The sequence below is a fragment of the Pristiophorus japonicus genome, unplaced genomic scaffold, assembly GCF_044704955.1.
Source record: "Pristiophorus japonicus isolate sPriJap1 unplaced genomic scaffold, sPriJap1.hap1 HAP1_SCAFFOLD_351, whole genome shotgun sequence".
Taxonomy (NCBI): Eukaryota; Metazoa; Chordata; class Chondrichthyes; family Pristiophoridae; genus Pristiophorus; species Pristiophorus japonicus.
The window spans coordinates 299,554-325,013 of NW_027253336.1; the positions used below are offsets into that span (position 1 = coordinate 299,554).

Genomic DNA, 25,460 nt, shown 5'->3' on the forward strand with positions numbered 1-25,460 from the left:
ACAGCAATCGTCAACACACAGGGGATGAGGTCCATCATGGACACAGATGTACATTTTTCATCCGTCTGTTATTTGAGGAGCGAGAGCTGGAGCGGTTCTTCTTTTGGTCAGTCCTGGGATGATGGTGTCACGGGCACGGCCCAGCGTTTAGTGCCCCTTCCAGAATGGCCCTGGAGAAGGTGCTGGTGAGACGCCTTCTTCAACCGCTGCAGGCCCGTGAGATGCAGCTTCTCACACAGTATTTGGAGGTGGTGGTGTTCCCATGCGCCTGCAGTCCTTGTCCTTCGAGGCGGGTAGAGGTGGCGGGTTTGGGAGGTGCTGCCGAAGAAGCCGTGGCCAGTTGCTGCAGTGCGTCTTGTAGATGGTACACACTGCAGCCATGGTGTGCCGGAGGTGGAGGGAGGGAGTGTTGGAGGCAGTGGCTAGCGTGCCGATCAAGCGGGCTGCTTTGTCCTGGATGGTGTCGAGCTCCTCGAGTGTTGTTGGGAGCTGCAACTCATCCAGGCATGTGGGAAGTATTCCATCAGGAATATCCCTCCTGACTTGTGTCTTGTCGACGGTGGAAAGGCTTTGGGGAGTCAGGAGGTGAGACACTGGCCGCAGAATACCCAGCCTCTGACCTGTTCTTGTGGCCACGGTATTTATGTAGCTGAACCAGTTTAGTTTCTGGTCAATGGTGACCCCACAGATGTTGATGGTGGGGGGATATGTCGATGTTAATGCTGTTGAATGTCACGTGGAGGTGGTTAAGACTCTCACTTGGGAGATAGTCATTGCCTGACACCTGTGTGGCACTAATGCTACTTGCCACTGACCAGCCCGAGACTGAATGCCGTCCCGGACTTGCTGCACTCGGGCACGGACTGCTTCATTATCTGGGGAGTTACGAATTGAAGTGAACAGGGAGGGAAGTGCAGTGCTTCGGACCCTGGGCACCTGAAGGCTCAGCCAGCAATGGTGGACCCTCCACCTTTAGCCCTATTAGCCCACCCCGGTACTACTGGGGTCAATCTGCGCTGCACCCCCTCCAAGGCTAAATGATCCTTCCCGAGGTGTGGCCCCAGAACTGGACATTGTTACTGCCCCAGAGGGTATTTGCTGATTCCCAGGAAGGACCGTCCCTCTTACCGAGTCGGGAAGCTCGATGGACGCATCTTTTCCCACAGCCAGCGTCGCAGCAAGTCAACCACAGATCGCAATCGTCGTCGTCCACGCACTCCTTCCCGTAGTTGACATCACACATGGGACCCAGGCGGCTGGGAGAGGGGCAGCTGCTGTTCTCTGTAAGGTAAACCGCAACCCAGATTGGTTTTATGGTCTCCACGGTTATCAACATCCACGTCTGTGGGTGAGGCGGGTTAGATACAGACTGAAGTTCACTCTACACTGTCCCATCAAACACTCCCAGGGCAGGTACAGGGGGTTAGATACAGAGTAAAGCTCCCTCTACACTGTCCCATCACACACTCCCTGGGCAGGTACAGCACGGGGTTAGATACAGAGTAAAGCTCCCTCTACACTGTCCCATCAAACACTCCCAGGGCAGGTACAGGGGGTTAGATACAGAGTAAAGCTCCCTCTACACTGTCCCATCAAACACTCCCAGGGCAGGTACAGGGGTTTAGATGCAGAGTAAAGCTCCCTCTACACTGTCCCATCAAACACTCCCAGGGCAGGTACAGCACGGGGTTAGATACAGAGTAAAGCTCCCTCGACACTGTCCCATCAAACACTCCCAGGGCAGGTACAGGGGGTTAGATACAGAGTAAAGCTCCCTCTACACTGTCCCATCAAACACTCCCAGGGCAGGTACAGCACGGGGTTAGGTACAGAGTAAAGCTCCCTCTACACTGTCCCATCAAACACTCCCAGGGCAGGTACAGGGGGTTAGATACAGAGTAAAGCTCCCTCGACACTGTCCCATCAAACACTCCCAGGGCACGTACAGGGGGTTAGATACAGAGTAAAGCTCCCTCTACACTGTCCCATCAAACACTCCCAGGGCAGGTACAGCACGGGGTTAGATACAGAGTAAAGCTCCCTCGACACTGTCCCATCAAACGCTCCCAGGGCAGGTACAGGGGGTTAGATACAGAGTAAAGCTCCCTCTACACTGTCCCATCAAACACTCCCAGGGCAGGTACAGCACGGGGTTAGATACAGAGTAAAGCTCCCTCTACACTGCCCCATTAACCAATCCTCACCCCCCAAACTGTGGGTCTCCTCACCTCCAAAATTGTGGGTCTCCTCACCCCCCAAACTGTGGGTCTCCTCACCCACCAAACTGTGGGTCTCCTCACCCCCCAAACTGTGGGTCTCCTCAACCCCAAAACTGTGGGTCTCCTCAGCCCCCAAACTGTGGGTCTCCTCACCCCCCAAACTGTGGGACTCCTCACACCCCAAACTGTGGGTCTCCTCACCCCCCCAAACTGTGGGTCTCCTCACCTCCCCCCCTCTCCCAAACTGTAGTTCACCTCACACCCCCCAAACTGTGGGACTCCTCACCTCCCCCCCTCCCCCAAACTGTGGGTCTCCTCACCCCCCAAACCGTGGGTCTCCTCACCTCCTTTGAAGAATTTGAAGACACAGCGTTTGCCACAGCCGGCGTTGCAGCACCTCTGCCAACGGTCGCAGTCCCCGTCTCCCTCACACTCGTCCCCCAGTTTCATGGTGCAAACCTTGCTCAGTGAGCTGATGCTGGGGCACTGTCGTCTTTTGCCTTGTAAAGGAAGACACCCAGAGATGGTTAAAGCACAAGGGACGCTGGGCTTGAGAAACAGCCCGAGAGTACAAACGCAAGGGAGTTATTGTCCAAAGTGTTATAAACCCACTGCTTGGGCCACAGCTGGAGAATGGTGTCCAATTCTGGGCACCGCTAACTTTGGGAAGGATGTGAAGGCCTTGGAGAGGGTGCGGAGGGGATTTACCAGACAGGAACCGGCCACGAGGGACTTCAGTTATGGTAGAATTATGTCACAGGAGGAGGTCAGTTGGCCCGTCATGTCTGTGCCGGTCGACAAAAAGCTATGTGTGAGGGTTTCTGCCTCTACCACGCTTTCAGGCAGTGAGTTCCGCCCCAGACCCCCCCCACCCTCAGGGTGAAAGAAATTGACCTCAACTCCCCTCCAAACTTTCGACCAATTACTTTAAATCGATGCATCCTGGTTATTGACATCTCTGCTAAGAGAAACAGGTCATTCCTATCCACTCTATCAGCCTGGGGACTATCAGACACAGGGGCCTGGGGCCTATCAGATCCAGGGACCCGGGGCCTATCAGATCCAGGAACCGGGGACTATCAGACACAGGGGCCTGGGGACTATCAGACACAGGGGCCTGGGGACTATCAGACACAGGGGCCTGGGGACTATCAGACACAGGGGCCTGGGGACTATCAGACACAGGGGCCTGGGGACTATCAGACACAGGGGCCTGGGGACTATCAGACACAGGGGCCTGGGGACTATCAGACACAGGGGCCTGGGGACTATCAGCCACAGGGGCCTGGGGACTATCAGACACAGGGGCCTGGGGACTATCAGACACAGGGGCCTGGGGACTATCAGACACAGGGGCCTGGGAACTATCAGACACAGGGGCCTGGGGACTATCAGACACAGGGGCCTGGGGACAGTCAGACACAGGGGCCTGAGGCCTATCAGATACAGGGGCCTGGGGCCTATAAGACACAGGGGCCTGGGGCCTATCAGACACAGGGGCCTGGGGACTATCAGACACAGGGGCCTGGGGACTATCAGACACAAGGTACCACAGCCTGGGGACTATCAGATACAAGGTACCACAGCCTGGGGCCTATCAGAAACATGGTCCCACAGCCTGGGGCCTATCAGACACAGGGTCCCACAGCCTGGGGCCTATCAGACACAAGGTACCACAGCCTGGGGCCTATCAGACACAAGGTACCACAGCCTGGGGTCTATCAGACACAAGGTACCACAGCCTGGGGCTTTTCAGACACAGGGTACCACAACCTGGGGTCTATCAGACACAGAGTACCACAGCCTGGGGTCTAGCCTTGTCAGGCAGAGTCCACACTGCTGTCGAGCGTTGGGAGTGTGGCGATGGTGCGAGCTGTGTATTATGGGGCCGCCCTTACTGTGCCAGGAGGAGTAAACACATCGCTTCCCACAACCGACGTCGCAGCACTGCTTCCACGACGAACATTCCTCATCACTGCGGCAAACCTGGCTCGAGTTCCTGGCGCAGATATGCCTCGCCCGGTATGAATCGGGGCATTCGTCTTCTTCATCTGCAAGAGGAAGTTGTATTTTACAGGAGGTGGGGGTTACACAGCACAAAACAGGTTAGTGTCGGAGGGGCAGTACAGACAACGCTGTCGGAGGGGCAGTACTGAGGGACCGCCATACTGCGCTGACAAGAGGGGCAGTACTTAGGGAGCGCTGTACTGCGTTGTCGGAGGGGCAGTACTGAAGAGAACTGCACTGCGCTGTCGGAGGGGTGGAACTGAGGGAGAGTCGCACTGTCGGAGGGGGCGGTACTGAGGGGGCGCCGCACTGTCGGAGGGGCAGTACTGAGGGAGCACCGCCCTGCACTGTCGGAGGGGCAGTACTGAGGGAGAACTGCACTGTCGGAGGGGCGGTACTGAGGGAGCGGCGCACTGTCGGAGGGGCAGTACTGAGGGAGCGCTGCACTGTCGGAGGGGCAGTACTGAGGGGGGTGCCACACTGTCGGAGGGTCAGTACTGAGGGAGCGCTGCACTGTCGGAGGTGCAGTACTGAGGGAGCGCCGCACTGCGCTGTCGGAAGGGCAGTACTGAGGGAGCGCCGCACTGCGCTGTCGGAAGGGCAGTACTGAGGGAGCGCTGTACTGCGCTGTAGGAGGGGGAGTACTGAGGGAGCACCGCACTGCACTGTCGGAGTGGCAGTACTGAGGGGGGGGTGCACTGCACTGTCGGACGGGCAGTACTGAGGGAGCGTTGCACTGTCGGAGGGGCAGTACTGAGGGGGGGGCGCACGGTCGGAGGGGGAGTACTGAGGGAGCACCGCACTGCACTGTCGGAGTGGCAGTACTGAGGGGGGGTCGCACTGTTGGGAGTGGCAGTACTGAGGGAGCGTTGCACTGTTGGGAGTGGCAGTACTGAGGGAGCGTTGCACTGTTGGGAGTGGCAGTACTGAGCGAGCGTTGCACTGTCGGAGTAGCAGTACTGAGGGAGCGTTGCACTGTTGGGAGTGGCAGTACTGAGGGAGCGTTGCACTGTTGGGAGTGGCAGTACTGAGGGAGCGTTGCACTGTCGGAGGGGCAGTACTGAGGCAGCGTTGCACTGTTGGAGTGGCAGTACTGAGGGAGCATTGCACTGTTGGAGGGGCAGTACTGAGGGAGCGTTGCACTGTTGGAGGGGCAGTACTGAGGGAGCGTTGCACTGTTGGAGGGGTTGTCATTCGGCTGTGTCGTCAAGCCGAGAAACCGTCTGAGCTCTCCATCCCCCTCGCCCGTTGCCCAGTCCAGCCGTTTCGCTCCTTACCCATGTCTGTGAAACTGGCGACACAGATTTTTCCGCATTTGGTGTCACAGCAGGTCTGCCAACTGTCACAATCGTTGTCCCCGCTGCACTGGTCCCCGAGCTTCAGGTCACACATCGGAGCGAGCCGGTAGGGGGCTGGACAGGTGTCGTCCTCTGGAACACAGAAATCAGGGGTCAGTCAGGAACCGAGAACCTTCCAGCTCCGGCTGATGGAGAGGGTCTTCCTCGGGACCCTCCCTAATCCTTCCGGACCGCCGTAATGCAGGGTCTGCCTCTGGACCCACCCTAATCTTTTGGGACAGCCCTAATCGAGAGTGTCCCTCGGGCCCCCGTAATTCTTCCGGACCACCTAATCGAGGGACTCGCTCGGTATGCCCCGAATCGAGGGTCTCCAGAATCGAGGGACTCGCTCGGTATGCCCCGAACGTGGGGAGTCCCTCGGTACCCCCTAATCGAGGGACTCCCTCGGTAGCCCCCTAATCGAGGATTAAGAAGGATCCATGTAATCGGGGATCAATGGCGAGGCAGCTTGGCCCAGGCTCCATCCCGGGCCTAGTGCTGAGTTAGCCTGATCTCTCACACCCGGTGTGGGACTGAGCCCCCCACACACACATACACAGAGCAGGAAAGGTCCAGGCTCCATCCCGAGCCTAGTTCAAGGGTCCAGGAGATGGAGTCCGATCATCACAGACCCTTGGAAACACTCACTGGCCATGAAGAAGCGGGGAACACATCTCTTTCCACAGTCGGCGTCACAGCACGAGGACCAGGCCAGGCAGTCAGCATCACTCTCACACATGGCTCCCAGCCTCATCTCGCAGAAGGAGTCCAATCGGCTGGAGGCTGGGCACTGGGTCGCTGCAAGATACAAGGTGGTAGTGAGATAGAGAGAAGCAGGGCCAGTGTCCACCTCACTGTCCCATCAAACACTCCCAGGGCACGTACAGGGGGTTAGATACAGACTAAAGCTCCCTCTACACTGTCCCATCAAACACTCTCAGGGCAGGTGCAGCACAGGGTTAGATACAGAGTAAAGCTCCCTCTACACTGTACCATCAAACACTCCCAGGGCAGGTACAGCACGGGATTAGATACAGAGTAAAGCTCCCTCTACACTGTACCATCAAACACTCCCAGAGCAGGTACAGCACAGGGTTAGATACAGAGAAAAGCTCCCTCTACACTGTCCCATCAAACACTCCCAGAGCAGGTACAGCACAGGGTTAGATACAGAGTAAAGCTCCCTCTACACTGTACCATCAAACACTCCCAGGGCAGGTACAGGGGGTTCGATTCAGAGTAAAGCTCCCTCTGCACTGTACCATCAAACACTCCCAGAGCAGGTACAGCACAGGGTTAGATACAGAGTAAAGCTCCCTCTACACTGTACCATCAAACACTCCCAGGGCAGGTACAGGGGGTCAGATGCAGAGTAAAGGTCCCTCTACACTGTCCCATCAAACACTCGCAGGGCAGGTACAGCACGGGGTTAGATACAGAGTAAAGCTCCCACTACACTGACCCATCAAACACTTCCAGGGCAGGTACAGGGGGTTAGATATAGAGTAAAGCTCCCTCTGCACTGTCCCATCAAACACTCCCAGGGCAGGTACAGCTCAGGTTAGATACAGAGTAAAGCTTCCTCGACACTGTCCCATCACACACTCCCTGGGCAGGTACAGCACAGGTTAGATATAGAGTAAAGCTCCCTCTGCACTGTCCCATCAAACACTCCCAGGGCAGGTACAGCACAGGTTAGATACAGAGTAAAGCTCCCTCTACACTGTCCCATCACACACTCCCAGGGCAGGTACAGCACAGGTTAGATACAGAGTAAAGCTCCCTCGACACTGTCCCATTACACACTCCCTGGGCAGGTACAGCTCAGGTTAGATACAGAGTAAAGCTTCCTCGACACTGTCCCATCACACACTCCCAGAGCAGGTACAGCACAGGTTAGATACGGAGTAAACTCTTACCTCTGGTGAGGAACTTAGGGACACATCTGTTTCCACAACTAGCGTCGCAACAAGTCTGCCAACCCTCACAGCTGCTGTCGTTGTTGCACTGGGTGTTGAAGCTCATCGTACAGATGTGGGTCATTCTGGAAGGTTCCGGGCATCTCCGTTCACGCCCTGTGGAAAGAACATGATCGGTCAGTGCTGCTCGCCATCGATTGATCACTCCCTGACCGAGCTGGGGCTAGAGGTGGGCACCGGAGGGCTTGGGCGTGTCGACAGTGCCTGCCCCACTGACCCCGTCAAAGAGAGAGAGGGGCCTCCATCTCTTCTGGCCCTGGGATTTGACTCCAGGTGCCCAGTGGACGAGAGGACACCGTGCTCCCACCCAGTTCCTCCGTCAGTTTGGTCCCCTTCCCTGTAAACCTACCTTGGACTGGAGGCCACGGAGGTTCACTAGACCGATTCCTGGGGTGAGAGGGTTGTCCTATAAGAACATAAGAAATAGGTGCAGGAGTAGGCCATACGGCCTCTCGAGCCTGCTGCTCAATTTAATACGATCATGGCTGATCCGATCATGGACACAGCTCCACTTCCCTGCCCGTCCCCTTATCCCCTTATCGGTTAAGAAACTGTCTCTCTCTGTCTTAAATTTATTCAATGTCCCAACTTCCATAGCTCTCTGAGGCAGCGAATCCCACAGATTTACAACTCTCTGAGAGAAGAAATTCCTCCTCATCTCAGTTTTAAATGGGCGGCCCCTTATTCTAAGATTATGACCCCTAGTTCTAGTCTCCCCCAGCAGTGGAAACATCCTCTCTGCATCCACCTTGTCAAGCCCCATCATAATCTTATATGTTTCGGTAAGATCACCTCTCATTCTTCTGAATTCCAATCAGTAGAGGCCCAACCTACTCAACCTTTCCTCATAAGTCAAACCCCTCATCTATGGAATCAACCGAGTGAACCTTCTCTGAACTGCCTCCAAAGCAAGTATATCCTTTCGTAAATATGGAAAACTAAACTGTGCGCAGTACTCCAGGTGTGGCCTCACCAATACCCTGTATAACTGTAGCAAGACTTCCCTGTTTTTATGGCCCATCCCCTTTGCAATAAAGGCCAAGATTCCACTGGATTTCCTGATGAAGAGGGATTGAGTAGATTGGGCCTATACTCTTCTGGGGTTTCGGAGAATGAGAGGTTATTGAAACGTATACATTTCTGAGAGGGGATTGACAGGGTAGATGCAGGGATAATGTTTCACCCTGGAGAGTGTAGAACCAGGAGTCACACAGTCTCAGGATAAGGGGTCGGCCATTTAGGACTGAGGATAAATTTCTTCACTCAGAGAGTGGTGAACCTTTGGAATTCTCGACCCTAGAGGGCTGTGTAGGCTCAGTCATTGAGTATATTCAAGAAGCAGATCACTCGATTCTTGGACACAATGTGAATCGAGGGATATGGGGACAGAGCGGGAAAGTGGACTTGCGGTAGAAAATCGGCCATGATCTTATGCAATGGCGGAGAAGGCTGGTGTGGCCGAATGGCCGAGCCCTGCTCTAATTCTTACATTCTTCGGTTCTTATATCAGACAGACAGGTGCCCCTCTATCTCCTCAGAGTCTGGGATTTGACCTTCGGGAGCCACAGGGTGGAGGGTCACAGTTCCCGAAGCGGACAGGGATACACACAGTTGGGTTTGATGCCTGTAATCTGGAGCTCGTTCCCCCACCCCCAGTTCCCCCTCTCCGCCCTCCATCACCAGGTGTTTGGGGGCCGGGGGAGGGGGGCAAAGACCCGATCGGTTAGCTTACCCTTGCCGGAGAACGAGTGGACACATCGGTTGCCACAGCTGGTGTTACAGCAGGTCTGCCAGGCGTAGCAGTCGTCGTCGTCATCGCACACCTCCCCGAACTTCAGTTCGCACATGAAGGAGAGTCGCTGCGGGGCAGGGCAGTTACCGGCAGTCTGATCTGGAGAAAGGACAGGCAAGAGCTGGGAATGGGTGGGATTGAGGATTGCAGCACCGGGGCGTCTCTGGCGTGCTGAGCAACTGAGGAACAGGAGGCCTATTCAGCCCCTCGGCCTGTTACACATGAACAGGAGGCCTATTCAGCCCCTCGGGCCGGTTACACAGGAACAGGAGGCCCATTCAGCCCCTCGGGCCTGTTACACAGGAACAGGAGGAGATCCATTCAGCCTCTTGATCTTTTACACAGGAATAGGAGGAGGCCCATTCGGCACTTCGAGCCTGTTACACAGGAACAGGAGGAGGTCCATTCAGCCCCTCGGACCTGTTACACAGGAACAGGCGGCCCATTCAGCCCGTCGGGCCTGTTACACAGGAACAGGAGGCCCATTCGGCCCCTCGAGCCTGTAACACAGGAACAGGAGGCCCATTCAGTCCTCAGAATCTGTTACCATAGAAAATAAAAATAGGTCACCTTGGACGTCCCAAACCGCTTTACAGCCAATGAAGTACATATTGAAGTGGAGTCACGGTTGTAATGTGGGAAATGCGGCAGCCAATTTGCGCACAGCAGGCTCCCACTAACAGCAACGTGATTATGACCCAGATAATCTGTTTTAGTGATGTTGATTGAAGGATAGATATTGGTCAGCACCAAAGAGTAGTTACTCAACGGGATACAAGGCCTAGTTTGGGCAACCTGTGAGGCTGCTGGGAGCAGGGGCCAATCAGTCCCAGGCTGCTGGGGTCAGGGACCTATCAGTCCCAGGCTGCTGGGAGCAGGGGCCTATCAGTCCCAGGCTGCTGGGGTCAGGGGCCTATCAGTCCCAGGCTGCAGGGAGCAGGATCCTATCGGTCCCAGGCTGCTGGGGTAAGGGGCCTATCGGTCCCAGGCTGCCGGGACTGTGGTTCTGCTTTTCTTTGATCTGAGGCAGTCGGGTTCTTTGCTGGACAGACTGACCACGTGGCTTTACCTGCCAATGCCGCAGTCTGGCCCTGCCCCATGAAGGAGTGGACACATCTCCTGCCACAGGAAGTCTGGCAACACCGCTTCCACTTCCCGCAATCCCCATCCTCCTCACAGGACTCGCTGCGATTCGTTTCGCACACTCGTTCCAGTCTGGACACAGCAGGGCATTCCTTGGCATTCCACTCTGCGAAAGCAAGGGTTTGAGTTAGGGGTGGTAACAGGAAATACAGAGAGAGAGTGAGAGACAAAGAAGAGAGAGAGAGAGAGAGAGAGAGAGAGAGAGACTGCTGAGTGGGAGAGAGTAAGAGGGAGAGAGAGAGAGAGAGAGAGAGATAGAGAGGGAGAGACAGAGGGAGAGACAGAGAGAGTGACAGAGAAAGAGAGGGAACGTTTGCATGTGTATATGCAGTAAAAAAAATGCACCAGTACCTGTTTGGCAGGAAATTTGAGCTGGAGACAGATCACAAACCCCCAACGTCCCTTTTGGCCGACAACAAGGCCATAAATGCAAATGCGTCGGCCCGCATACAGAGGTGGGCATTCACGTTAGTCGCCTATGACTATACAATTCGGCACAGACCGGGCACTGAAAACTGCGCCGATGCACTCAGCAGGCTCCCACTTGCCACCACCGAGGGGGCAACCGAGCATGCTGTTGAGATGGTCATGGCTGTTGAAGCTTTTGAAAGCGAAGACTCACCCGTGACAGCCCGTCAGATCAAAGTCTGGACAAATAGAGACCCGCTACTGTCTTCAGTCAAGAAATGTGTCCTGAATGGGGACTGGGCAGCCACATACGGGGCATGCCCCGAGGCATTTAAACAATTTCACAGGCGCAAGGATGAACTCTCGATTCAGGCCGATTGCCTACTATGGGGAAACCGAGTAGTCATGCCCCAGATGTGCAAAGAGGCGTTCATCCGAGAACTCCACAATGAGCACCTGGACATTGTCATGATGAAGGCAATTGCCAGGTCACACGTTTGGTGGCCAGGGATAGATGCAGACTTGGAACTTTGTGTTCGTAGGTGCAACACGTGTGCCCAGCTGGGCAATGCGCCCAGGGATGCCCCCCTTCGCCCCTGGTCCTGGCCCGCCAAGCTATGGTTACGCATCCATGTGGACAACGCAGGTCCTTTCATGGGAAAAATGTTTTTGGTTGTAGTAGACGCCTACTCCAAATGGATCGAGTGTGACATTCTCAATTCAAGCACATCCTCTGCCACGGTAGAAAGTCTACGGGCAATGTTCACCGCCCATGGTCTACCGGATGTCTTGGTCAGCGACAATGGCCCGTGCTTTACAAGCATTGAATTCCAGGACTTCATGGCAGGAAATGGTATCAACCATGTTAGAACGGCACCGTTCAAGCGGCCTCAAACGGCCAGACGGAACGAGCAGTGCAGATAATCAAACAGGGGATGCTCAGAATCCAAGGGGGTTCCCTACAAAGCCGCTTATCACGCCGCCTGCTGGCCAATAGATCCCGACCACACTCGCTCACAGGGGTTCCACCCGCAGAGCTGCTTCTGAAAAGGACGCTAAAAACCAGGTTATCCCTTATACACCCCACCGTGAAAGAAATTGTTGAGAGCAGGCGCCGATCACAATGTGACTACCATGACGGGAATGCGAGGGCGCGATGTATTATGTCTTTGTCCTCAACTATGCTGCAGGGCCCAAATGGCTCACAGGCAATGTGATTGTCAAAGAGGGGAATAGGATTCTGGTAGTTAAACTTACCAATGGACAAATCTGCCACAGACACGTGGATCAAACAAAAAGGAGGTTCAGCAACCCCATAGAAGCAGAGAAAGAACACGACGTAGAGTTTACTCCACCACAGGTGACCGAACACAAGAACCAAGTGAAGAAGAGCCCAGTCACTGTGGGCAGTCCGGACAGGCCTGAGGCACCGCAAACAGCAGACACTCAGGCCAGCGCCCAACAACCGGAGCCCCAACTCAGGCGCTCTATAAGGGAGCGTAAACCACCAGAGAGACTGAACCTGTGATCTCAATAAGACTTTGCGGGGGGAGGTGATGTCATGTATTCAACTGTCATTGTAACCCATGTATAAACTGACCTAAGTTGTACACCGTGAGAACACTGACCACTAGGTGGTGAACTTGTGGGAGACACTCCTAACCTGGACTTTCAGGTATAAAAAGGGAAGCTCCACCCATCTTCTCCACTTCAGTGCTGGCGAATAAAGGTTACTGGTCACAGAGTGACCTTCTCTCTAGTATGGGCCTCGTGTGCATTTGTACTTTATAGTAAGGACATACTAGAGTGAGAGACAGAAAGAGAGGGAGAGAGACAGAGAGGGAGAGAGAGAGAGGAGTGAGAGACAGAGAGGGAGAGACAGACAGCCAAAGAGAGTGACAGAGAGAGAGAGAGAGAGAGAGCGAGAGAGTCAGAGAGCGAGTCAGAGGGAGAGCGAGACAGGGAGAGAGAGGTCGAGATAGAGAAAGTGATAGAGAGAGACAGAGAGGGATAAAGAGGGAGAGACAGAGTGAGAAAGTAGGACAGAGAGGGAGAAAGAGCAAGAGACAGATACAATGAGTGAGAGTGAGAGGGAGAGAGAGAGAGAGAGTCAGAGACCAAGTCGGAGGGAGAGCGAGACAGGGAGCGAGAAGCCGAGATGGAGAAAGTGATAAAGAGAGACAGAGAGGGATAAAGAGGGAGAGACAGAGTGAGAAAGTAGGACAGAGAGGGAGAAAGAGCAAGAGACAGATACAATGAGTGAGAGGGAGAGAGAGAGAGAGAGCGAAAGGGAGAGAGAGAGTCAGAGACCAAGTCGGAGGGAGAGCGAGACAGGGAGCGAGAAGCCGAGATGGAGAAAGTGATAAAGAGATACAGAGAGGGATAAAGAAGGAGAGACAGAGTGAGAAAGTCGGACAGAGAGGGAGAAAGAGCAAGAGACAGATACAATGAGTGAGAGGGAGAGAGAGAGAGAGTGAGAGGGAGAGAGAGAGTCAGAGAGCAAGTCAGAGGGAGAGCGAGACAGAGAGAGAGAGGCCAAGATGGAGAAAGTGATAGAGAGAGACAGAGAGGGATAAAGAGGGAGAGACAGAGTGATAAAGTTGGACAGAGAGGGAGAAAGAGCAAGAGATAGATGTAGTGAGTGAGAGGAAGAGAGAGAGAGAGAGAGGCCCATCCCGAGACCTGAACAGACCTGTCGAGGGTTTAGACGAGGAACTCCCTCCATGGAACTTTCCGAAGAAGGATGGGACACATCGCTTCTGACAACCAGCGTCACAGCAGGTTTGGGAACCGTCGCAATCTCCATCTTCCTCACACACCTTCCCGAACGTGGAGTTACACACACGAGCCAGAAGATCCGGGCGTGGACAGCTGCCATCCTCTGCACCCGAGAGAGAGAGCGAGACAGCACAGCTTGGGTTAGATACAGAGTAAAGCTCCCTCTACACTGTCCCATCAAACACTCCCAGGGCAGGTCCAGGGGGTTAGATACAGAGTAAAGCTCCCTCTACACTGTCCCATCAAAACACTCCCAGGCAGGTACAGCATGGGTTAGATACAGAGTAAAGCTCCCTCGGCACTGTCCCATCAAACACTCCCAGGGCAGGTACAGCACGGGGTTAGATACAGAGTAAAGCTCCCTCTGTACTGTCCCATCAAAACACTCCCAGGGCAGGTACAGCATGGGTTAGATACAGAGTAAAGCTCCCTCGGCACTGTCCCATCAAACACTCCCAGGGCAGGTACAGCATGGGTTAGATACAGAGTAAAGCTCCCTCGGCACTGTCCCATCAAACACTCCCAGGGAAGGTACAGCACGGGGTTAGATACAGAGTAAAGCTCCTTCTACACTGTCCCATCAAACAATTCCAGGGCAGGTACAGCACGGGGTGAGATACAGAGTAAAGCTCCCTCTACACTGTCCCCAACAAACACTCCCAGAGCAGGTACAGGGGGTTAGATACAGAGTAAAGCTCCTTCTGCACAGTCCCATGAAACAATTCCAGGGCAGGTACAGCATGGGGTTAGATACAGAGTAAAGCTCCCTCTACACTGTCCCATCAAACACTCCCAGGGCAGGTACAGCACCGTATTAGATACAGAGTAAAGCTCCCTCTACACTGTCCCATCAAACACTCACAGGGCAGGTACAGCATGGGGTTAGGTACAGAGTAAAGCTCAGACAGTTATACTCACCTCCTCTGAAACTCTTGAAGACACACCGGGCCCCGCAGGGCGTTGGGCAGCACGTCTGCCACCTGCCGCAGTGACTCTCGCCCTCACACGCTTCCCCCATGGTCGAATTGCAGACAAATTTCAACCTGCTGGCGGGAGAGCACTTCCCGGGTTTGTCCCCTGCAAAGCCAAAAATTGGATGTCACAGGACGGGCAAGTGGTGCGGCTTCCCGACGTGCATTCCCGCGCTGGCTTCAGTCCTTGCATGTCCCCGAAACGCCGCCGGGCCAACTCTGACCCCTGGGGCCTGTCAGACCTTGAGCCCTGGGGACTATCAGTCCCTGACCCCTGGGGACTATTAGTCCCTGACCCCTGGGGCCTATCAGACCCTAACCCCTGGGGCCAATCAGACCCTGACCCCTGGGGCCAATCAGACACTGACCCCTGGGGCCAATCAGACCCTGACCCCTGGGGCCAATCAGACCCTGACCCCTGGGGTCTAACAGACCCTGACCCCTGGGGCCAATCTGACACTGACCCCTGGGGACTATCAGACCCTGACCCCTGGGGCCTATCAAGCACTGACCCCTGGGGCCTATCAGACACTGACCCCTGGGGCCTATCAGATTCTGACCCATGGAGCCTGGGGCCTATCGGACTCTCCCTCGGACTTGCCTCACCTTGTGTGAACGAGTAGACACATTTTTTGCCACACCCAATATCGCAGCACTGTTTATGGGCAGTGCAATCATCATCGTCCTCACAAGACTGGGTGAAATTCTTCTTGCACAGAAATGTCACTTTGGAAAGTTCCGGGCATTTCTTTTGTTTCACTAAATAAAACAGAATTTAAAATGAGTTAAATGGCTGAGGAGGCAAAATTTGTAAAACCCCAACACTGTCCCATCGAACACTCCCAGGACGGGTACAGGGGGTTAGATACAGAGTAAAGCTCCCTCTACACTGTCCCATCAAACACTCCCAGGGCAGGTATAGGGGGTTAGATACAGAGTAAAGCTCCCTCTACACTGTCCCATCAAACACTCCCAGGGCAGGTATAGCACGGGTTTAGATACACAGTAAAGTGTCATGTGTGTAAGACTTGCCACCAGCGGGTGCACCTGTGGGAGACCCAAGTGTCACTTGCACACCCTGAGCAAGCAGGTATAAAAGGCAGTCTACCATGCTGCTTCCTCACTCTGGAGTTACAATAAAGAGACCAAGGTCACAACAGTTTGAGCTACAGATATACAGTCTTGTGGAATAATGTGAAGATAACAATTGGCGATGAGTAACACATCACGAACTTTCACGCGGTTATGGCTGCTGTTGGAATTCCTGAGAGATTTCTTGAGGGTGATGATTGGGAAGCCATCGTTGAGCTTCTTGACCAGTACTTCGTGGCCAACGAGCTGGAAAAGGAAGAAACCACGGTCAAGCGCAGGGCGATTCACCTCACTGTTTGCGGGTCCACGATATATGGCTTCATCAAAAATCTGCTGACACTGACAAACCCAACAGACAAGATATATGAAGAGTTGTGCACGCTGGTTCGGGAACACCTCAAGCCGAAGGAGAGCATCTTGGCCAGGTATCGCTTTTACACGCACCATCGGTCCGAGGGCCAGGACGTGGCGAGCTATTTCGCCGACCTACGACTCCTTGCGGGACTGTGCGTATTTGCTGCATTTTTGGGGGAAGTGTTGCGGGACTTTTTCGTGCTTGGAATCGGCCATGAGGTCATTCTTCGCAAACTGCTGTCTGCCGAATCCCTAGATCTGAGCAAGGCCATCACGGTAGCCCAGGCTTTTATGTCCACGAACTATAGCACTAAACAGATATCTTCACAGCATCGAAACTCACCGGCAAGTACTGTGCATAAAATAACGCCTTCAGCAGGCAGAACTGTACATGGCAGGGCCTACACGCTCGCAGAGGCCAGACCTAGGGTGAGTCAAGAGTCCGCTGTGGGGCGTGAATGCGAATCCATTAGCACCATGTTTGCGTTGCCGGGGTAATCACAGAGCCCATCAATGCCGATTCAAGCACGACATGTGCAAGGACTGTGGAACAATGGGGCACCTCCAGCGAAGGTGCAGACGTGCTGCGACTCACCACGTGGCAGAGTCGGCAGAAGATGACCGATCCGGCGTGGATCACGCTGAACGAGTAAGAGAGGCAACTCAACCCGAGGCTGAAGAGGAAGTGTATGGGGTATACACCTTCACCACCAAAAGCCCTCCGATAATGTTAAAAATCAAATTAAACGGCAGTCCAGTTTCTATGGAATTGGACATGGGGGCGAGTCAATCAATTATGAGCCAGAAGGCTTTTGAGAAACTGTCGGTCAACAAGGCACAAAGGCCAAATCTAAGTCTGATCCACACCAAGCTGCACACTTACACCAAAGAGCTCATACCAGTCATTAGCAGTGCGGCAGTGAAGGTATTGTACGATGGAGCTGTGCATGATTTACCACTTTGGATTGTACCAGGCGATGGCCCAACTCTGATCGGCAGAAGCTGGCTAGGAAAGATCCGATGAAACTGGGACGACATCAAGTCACTGTCTTCGGTGGATGACGCCTCGTGCGCCCAAGTGCTAAACAAATTCCCGTCATTATTCGAGCCAGGCATCGGCAACTTCACAAGCGCCAAAATGCAGATCCATCTAGTCCCTGATGCACGTGCATCACAAGGTCCAAGCGGTTCCATACATAATGCGAGAGAAAGTCGAGATCGAGCTGGACAGACTTCAACGAGAAGGGGTCATATTGCCAGTCGAGTTCAACGAGTGGGCCAGTCCAATTGTTCCGGTGTTGCAAAACGACGGGACGATCAGAAACTGCGGAGACTACAAGGTAATGATCAAAAGAGTCTCGTTACAGGACCAGTACCCACTACCCAAAGCGGATGACCTGTTCGCTACGCTGGCAGGGGGGAAGTTGTTCACCAAGCTGGATCTAACCTCTGCTTACATGACACAGGAGCTGGCTGAACCTTTGAAAAAATTGGCGTGCCTCAACACACACAAAGGACTGTTCATATACCACAGGTGCCCCTCTGGGATTCGCTAGGCTGCGGCCATCTTCCAGACGAACATGGAGAGTCTGCTGAAATCGGTTCCGCGCACCGTGGTGTTTCAAGACGACATCGTATTCATTGGCCGCAACAACACTGCACACTTGCACAACCTTGAAGAGGTTCTCAAGCGACTGGACAGAGTGAGACTCAGGCTGAAACGCTCCAAGTGTGTTTTCCTGGCGCCAGAGGTCGAATTTCTGGGGAGAAGGATTGCGGCGGACAGCATCAGACCCACGGACTCCAAGACAGAGGCCATCAGGGATGCACCGATACCACAGAATGTGAAGGAGCTGCGTTCGTTCCTGGGACTCCTCAACTATTTTCCGAACTTTCTACCGGGGTTGAGCACTTTGCTGGAACCACTGCATTTATTGCTACGTAAGGGTGACAACTGGGTTTGGGGTATATCTCAAGAGACAGCCTTTAACAAGGCCAGAAACCTGCTACGTTCTAACAAGTTACTTGTATTGTATGACTTGTATTGTATGTTTAGTACTAAGCTTGTGATGCATCTTCGTACGGGGTTGGTTGTGTGTTACAGTAAGCCAATGGGTCAGGCAAACTGCAACCGGTTGCATATGCGTCCAGAGGCTTATGTAAGGCTGAAAGAGCCAACAGTGTGGTTGAGAAAGAAGCATTAGCATGCGTATACGGAGTTAAGAAAATGCACCAATACCCATTTGGACTCCGGTTCGAGATCGAAACTGACCACAAGCCGCTCATTTTGTTGTTCTCAGAAAGCAAAGGTATTAACACCTTCGTCCCGCATCCAAAGATGGGCACTAACGTTATCTGTGTATGATTATGTCATCCGCCACAGACCAGGCACTGAGAACTGTGCGGATGCCCTCAGTTGGCGACCATTGCCCACCACCGGGGTGGAAATGGTGCAACCCGCAGACTTGCTTCTTGTAATGGATGCTTTTGAGAGCGAGGGGTCACCCGTCACGACTTGTCAGATCAGGACCTGGACTAGCCTGGACCCGGTGCTATCACTAGTAAAACGCTGCGCCCTCAATGGGAGCTGGTCGGCGGTTCCAGGGGAAATGCAAGACGAAATTAAGCTGTGCCACCGACGCAAGGATGAAATGTCCATCCATTCGGACTGTCTCCAATGGGGGAATCATGTAATTTTGCCAAAAAAAGGCAAGGAAACGTTTCTACGCGACCTTCACAGTACCCACCCAGGCATAGTCATGATGAAGGCTGTCACCAGGTCGCACATTTGGTGGCCCGGCATTGACTCGGAATTGGATTCATGCGTACACCAATGTAGCACTTGCTCACAGTTGAGCAACGCACCAAGGGAGGCCCCACTGAGTCTGTGGTCATGGCCCTCCAAACCGTGGTCCACGGTCCACGTAGATTTCGCTGGCCCCTTTCCAGGAAAGATGTTACGAGTAGCAGTGGACACTTGCTCTAAATGGATTGCATGTATAATAATGTCGTCATGTATATCCACTGCCACCATTGAAAGCCTCCGGGCCATGTTTGCCACCCATGGTTTGCCCAACGACCTTGTTAGTGACAATGGACCATGTTTCACCAGCTCAGAATTCAACGAGTTCATGACCCGCAATGCCATCAAGCACGTCACGTCTGCGCTGTTTAAGCCTGCATCTAATGGTCAAGCGGAACGGGCAGTCCAAACCATCAAGCAGAGCTTGAAACGTGTGACTGACAGTTCCCTGCAGACCTGGTTATCTCGGATTCTGCTCAGCTACCGCACGTGACCCCACTCGCTTACCGGGGTTCCCCCTGCAGAATTGCTAATGAAGAGGGCACTTAAATCCAGGCTCTCCTGAGTCCACCCAGATCTCAATAATCATGTAGAAACCCAGCGACACCGGCATAACATGACCCATGATCGCGCGGCTGTATCACGTGACATTGAGGTTCATGAACCTGTGTTTGTTCTTAATTTGGAAAGTTCCGGGCAAAAACAAACAATTAAAATTCAAGTACGAGGTTTGAGTGTTTCCCATCAGCAGCGAGTGAAGCGAATATTCTCTTCTGTTCAAAGTAGGCTTCCAGTCTGTACATGGCGTAATCCTGGTAACCAAACTCGATAGTGGAAACTGTCGATTTCTGTTTTAAATCCAGTGAATCACTCAGCTTCCACAGCTCTCTGAGGCAGCGAATTCCACAGATTCACAACCCTCTGAGAGAAGAAATTCCTCCTCATCTCAGTTTTAAATGGGCGGCCCCTTATTCTCAGATTATGTCTCTAGTTCTAATCTCCCCCATCAGTGGAGACATACTCTCTGCATCCACCTTGTCGAGCCCCCTCACAATCTTATACGTTTCATAGAAAGATAGAAAATAGGTGCGGGAGTAGGCCATTCGGCCGTTCTAGCCTGCACCGCCATTCAATGAGTTCATGGCTGAACATGCAATTTCAGTACCCCATTCCTGCTTTCTCGCCATACCCTTTGATCTCCCTAGTAGTAAGGACTTCATCTAACTCCTTTTTGAATGTAAGATCACCTCTCATTCTTCTGAATTCCAATGAGTAGAGGCCCAACCTCCTCAACCTTTCCTCATACGCAACCCCCTCATCTCCGGAATCAACCGAGTGAACCTTCTCTGAACTGCCTCCAAAGCAAATATATCCTTTCGAAAATATGGAAACCAAAACTGTACGCAGTATTCCAGGTGCGGCCTCACCAACACCCTGTATAACTGTAGCAAGACTTCCCTGCTTTTATACTCCATTTGTACTCACTTGTCAGGCGGTACGTGTAGACACATCGTTTCCCACAGTCCCCGACGTCACAGCACTGCTTCCAGCCTCCGCAATCCCTGTCCGACTCGCATGTCTCCACCTCCGCCTTATCACACATGTGTTGAGTCGTAGAAGGCTCGGGACATTTCCTGTCTGTCTTTTCTGCTGTTGAGAAAATAAAGGCGACAGGGTGATATTAACCTCGGCGAGCGGGCTGAGTATCGAGAACCCCCCGAGGGAGGCGGATTGTGGACATGAAGCTCAGAGTCTCGTGTCACTCCTCGATGGGACGGGACTGAGGGAAATCGGGCAAGGGGTGGGGGACGGGGATGTGGAAGGAGTTAAAGGTTCCTGTTCCCTCCCCCCACCCCCACTGAATCCCCCCTCCCCTGGACATTAACCTCTGTATCCTCCCCCTCCCCCGAAGCCCCCGTCCGCACAGCAATCGTCAACACACAGGGGATGAGGTCCATCATGGACACAGATGTACATTTTTCATCCGTCTGTTATTTGAGGAGCGAGAGCTGGAGCGGTTCTTCTTTTGGTCAGTCCTGGGATGATGGTGTCACGGGCACGGCCCAGCGTTTAGTGCCCCTTCCAGAATGGCCCTGGAGAAGGTGCTGGTGAGACGCCTTCTTCAACCGCTGCAGGCCCGTGAGATGCAGCTTCTCACACAGTATTTGGAGGTGGTGGTGTTCCCATGCGCCTGCAGTCCTTGTCCTTCGAGGCGGGTAGAGGTGGCGGGTTTGGGAGGTGCTGCCGAAGAAGCCGTGGCCAGTTGCTGCAGTGCGTCTTGTAGATGGTACACACTGCAGCCATGGTGTGCCGGAGGTGGAGGGAGGGAGTGTTGGAGGCAGTGGCTAGCGTGCCGATCAAGCGGGCTGCTTTGTCCTGGATGGTGTCGAGCTCCTCGAGTGTTGTTGGGAGCTGCAACTCATCCAGGCATGTGGGAAGTATTCCATCAGGAATATCCCTCCTGACTTGTGTCTTGTCGACGGTGGAAAGGCTTTGGGGAGTCAGGAGGTGAGACACTGGCCGCAGAATACCCAGCCTCTGACCTGTTCTTGTGGCCACGGTATTTATGTAGCTGAACCAGTTTAGTTTCTGGTCAATGGTGACCCCACAGATGTTGATGGTGGGGGGATATGTCGATGTTAATGCTGTTGAATGTCACGTGGAGGTGGTTAAGACTCTCACTTGGGAGATAGTCATTGCCTGACACCTGTGTGGCACTAATGCTACTTGCCACTGACCAGCCCGAGACTGAATGCCGTCCCGGACTTGCTGCACTCGGGCACGGACTGCTTCATTATCTGGGGAGTTACGAATTGAAGTGAACAGGGAGGGAAGTGCAGTGCTTCGGACCCTGGGCACCTGAAGGCTCAGCCAGCAATGGTGGACCCTCCACCTTTAGCCCTATTAGCCCACCCCGGTACTACTGGGGTCAATCTGCGCTGCACCCCCTCCAAGGCTAAATGATCCTTCCCGAGGTGTGGCCCCAGAACTGGACATTGTTACTGCCCCAGAGGGTATTTGCTGATTCCCAGGAAGGACCGTCCCTCTTACCGAGTCGGGAAGCTCGATGGACGCATCTTTTCCCACAGCCAGCGTCGCAGCAAGTCAACCACAGATCGCAATCGTCGTCGTCCACGCACTCCTTCCCGTAGTTGACATCACACATGGGACCCAGGCGGCTGGGAGAGGGGCAGCTGCTGTTCTCTGTAAGGTAAACCGCAACCCAGATTGGTTTTATGGTCTCCACGGTTATCAACATCCACGTCTGTGGGTGAGGCGGGTTAGATACAGACTGAAGTTCACTCTACACTGTCCCATCAAACACTCCCAGGGCAGGTACAGGGGGTTAGATACAGAGTAAAGCTCCCTCTACACTGTCCCATCACACACTCCCTGGGCAGGTACAGCACGGGGTTAGATACAGAGTAAAGCTCCCTCTACACTGTCCCATCAAACACTCCCAGGGCAGGTACAGGGGGTTAGATACAGAGTAAAGCTCCCTCTACACTGTCCCATCAAACACTCCCAGGGCAGGTACAGGGGTTTAGATGCAGAGTAAAGCTCCCTCTACACTGTCCCATCAAACACTCCTAGGGCAGGTACAGCACGGGGTTAGATACAGAGTAAAGCTCCCTCTACACTGTCCCATCAAACACTCCCAGGGCAGGTACAGGGGGTTAGATACAGAGTAAAGCTCCCTCTACACTGTCCCATCAAACACTCCCAGGGCAGGTACAGCACGGGGTTAGGTACAGAGTAAAGCTCCCTCTACACTGTCCCATCAAACACTCCCAGGGCAGGTACAGGGGGTTAGATACAGAGTAAAGCTCCCTCTACACTGTCCCATCAAACACTCCCAGGGCACGTACAGGGGGTTAGATACAGAGTAAAGCTCCCTCTACACTGTCCCATCAAACACTCCCAGGGCAGGTACAGCACAGGGTTAGATACAGAGTAAAGCTCCCTCTACACTGTCCCATCAAACACTCCCAGGGCAGGTACAGCACGGGGTTAGATACAGAGTAAAGCTCCCTCGACACTGTCCCATCAAACGCTCCCAGGGCAGGTACAGGGGGTTAGATACAGAGTAAAGCTCCCTCTACACTGTCCCATCAAACACTCCCAGGGCAGGTACAGCACGGGGTTAGATACAGAGTAAAGCTCCCTCTACACTGCCCCATTAACCAATCCTCACCCCCCAAACTGTGGGTCTCCTCACCTCCAAAATTGTGGGTCTCCTCACCCCCCCAAACTGTGGGTCTCCTCACCCACCAAACTGTGGGTCTCCTCACCCCCCAAACTGTGGGTCTCCTCAACCCCAAAACTGTGGGTCTCCTCAGCCCCCAAACTGTGGGTCTCCTCACCCCCCAAACTGTGGGACTCCTCACACCCCAAACTGTGGGTCTCCTCACCCCCCCAAACTGTGGGTCTCCTCACCTCCCCCCCTCTCCCAAACTGTAGTTCACCTCACACCCCCCAAACTGTGGGACTCCTCACCTCCCCCCCTCCCCCAAACTGTGGGTCTCCTCACCCCCCAAACCGTGGGTCTCCTCACCTCCTTTGAAGAATTTGAAGACACAGCGTTTGCCACAGCCGGCGTTGCAGCACCTCTGCCAACGGTCGCAGTCCCCGTCTCCCTCACACTCGTCCCCCAGTTTCATGGTGCAAACCTTGCTCAGTGAGCTGGTGCTGGGGCACTGTCGTCTTTTGCCTTGTAAAGGAAGACACCCAGAGATGGTTAAAGCACAAGGGACGCTGGGCTTGAGAAACAGCCCGAGAGTACAAACGCAAGGGAGTTATTGTCCAAAGTGTTATAAACCCACTGCTTGGGCCACAGCTGGAGAATGGTGTCCAATTCTGGGCACCGCTAACTTTGGGAAGGATGTGAAGGCCTTGGAGAGGGTGCGGAGGGGATTTACCAGACAGGAACCGGCCACGAGGGACTTCAGTTATGGTAGAATTATGTCACAGGAGGAGGTCAGTTGGCCCGTCATGTCTGTGCCGGTCGACAAAAAGCTATGTGTGAGGGTTTCTGCCTCTACCACGCTTTCAGGCAGTGAGTTCCGCCCCAGACCCCCCCCACCCTCAGGGTGAAAGAAATTGACCTCAACTCCCCTCCAAACTTTCGACCAATTACTTTAAATCGATGCATCCTGGTTATTGACATCTCTGCTAAGAGAAATAGGTCATTCCTATCCACTCTATCAGCCTGGGGACTATCAGACACAGGGGCCTGGGGCCTATCAGATCCAGGGACCCGGGGCCTATCAGATCCAGGAACCGGGGACTATCAGACACAGGGGCCTGGGGACTATCAGACACAGGGGCCTGGGGACTATCAGACACAGGGGCCTGGGGACAGTCAGCCACAGGGGCCTGGGGACTATCAGACACAGGGGCCTGGGGACTATCAGACACAGGGGCCTGGGGACAGTCAGACACAGGGGCCTGGGGACTATCAGACACAGGGGCCTGGGGACTATCAGACACAGGGGCCTGGGGACTATCAGACACAGGGGCCTGGGGACAGTCAGACACAGGGGCCTGAGGCCTATCAGATACAGGGGCCTGGGGCCTATAAGACAGAGGGGCCTGGGGCCTATCAGACACAGGGGCCTGGGGACTATCAGACACAAGGTACCACAGCCTGGGGACTATCAGACACAAGGTACCACAGCCTGGGGACTATCAGATACAAGGTACCACAGCCTGGGGCCTATCAGAAACATGGTCCCACAGCCTGGGGCCTATCAGACACAGGGTCCCACAGCCTGGGACCTATCAGACACAAGGTACCACAGCCTGGGGCCTATCAGACACAAGGTACCACAGCCTGGGGCCTATCAGACACAAGGTACCACAGCCTGGGGCTTTTCAGACACAGGGTACCACAACCTGGGGTCTATCAGACACAGAGTACCACAGCCTGGGGTCTAGCCTTGTCAGGCAGAGTCCACACTGCTGTCGAGCGTTGGGAGTGTGGCGATGGTGCGAGCTGTGTATTATGGGGCCGCCCTTACTGTGCCAGGAGGAGTAAACACATCGCTTCCCACAACCGACGTCGCAGCACTGCTTCCACGACGAACATTCCTCATCACTGCGGCAAACCTGGCTCGAGTTCCTGGCGCAGATATGCCTCGCCCGGTATGAATCGGGGCATTCGTCTTCTTCATCTGCAAGAGGAAGTTGTATTTTACAGGAGGTGGGGGTTACACAGCACAAAACAGGTTAGTGTCGGAGGGGCAGTACAGACAACGCTGTCGGAGGGGCAGTACTGAGGGACCGCCATACTGCGCTGACAAGAGGGGCAGTACTTAGGGAGCGCTGTACTGCGTTGTCGGAGGGGCAGTACTGAAGAGAACTGCACTGCGCTGTCGGAGGGGTGGAACTGAGGGAGAGTCGCACTGTCGGAGGGGGCGGTACTGAGGGGGCGCCGCACTGTCGGAGGGGCAGTACTGAGGGAGCACCGCCCTGCACTGTCGGAGGGGCAGTACTGAGGGAGAACTGCACTGTCGGAGGGGCGGTACTGAGGGAGCGGCGCACTGTCGGAGGGGCAGTACTGAGGGAGCGCTGCACT

The 25,460-nt window shown here is 54.2% G+C and overlaps 1 protein-coding gene across 1 annotated transcript in view; it reads right to left on the bottom strand.

Moving 5' to 3' along the window:
- Positions 1 to 25,460, bottom strand: part of LOC139250220 (uncharacterized) — a gene marked incomplete at its 5' end in the record, with an annotated part of 267,845 nt that overhangs the window by 43,374 nt on the left and 199,011 nt on the right. The window contains 15 exons of the mRNA XM_070872713.1: positions 1,129 to 1,281; positions 2,564 to 2,719; positions 4,118 to 4,270; positions 5,504 to 5,656; positions 6,212 to 6,361; positions 7,483 to 7,638; positions 9,275 to 9,433; positions 10,404 to 10,583; positions 13,578 to 13,766; positions 14,582 to 14,740; positions 15,241 to 15,393; positions 20,369 to 20,533; positions 21,935 to 22,087; positions 23,439 to 23,594; positions 24,904 to 25,056. Coding sequence (XP_070728814.1) covers positions 1,129 to 1,281; positions 2,564 to 2,719; positions 4,118 to 4,270; positions 5,504 to 5,656; positions 6,212 to 6,361; positions 7,483 to 7,638; positions 9,275 to 9,433; positions 10,404 to 10,583; positions 13,578 to 13,766; positions 14,582 to 14,740; positions 15,241 to 15,393; positions 20,369 to 20,533; positions 21,935 to 22,087; positions 23,439 to 23,594; positions 24,904 to 25,056 — 2,388 coding nt within the window. The remainder of the gene's footprint in view (positions 1 to 1,128; positions 1,282 to 2,563; positions 2,720 to 4,117; positions 4,271 to 5,503; positions 5,657 to 6,211; positions 6,362 to 7,482; positions 7,639 to 9,274; positions 9,434 to 10,403; positions 10,584 to 13,577; positions 13,767 to 14,581; positions 14,741 to 15,240; positions 15,394 to 20,368; positions 20,534 to 21,934; positions 22,088 to 23,438; positions 23,595 to 24,903; positions 25,057 to 25,460) is intronic.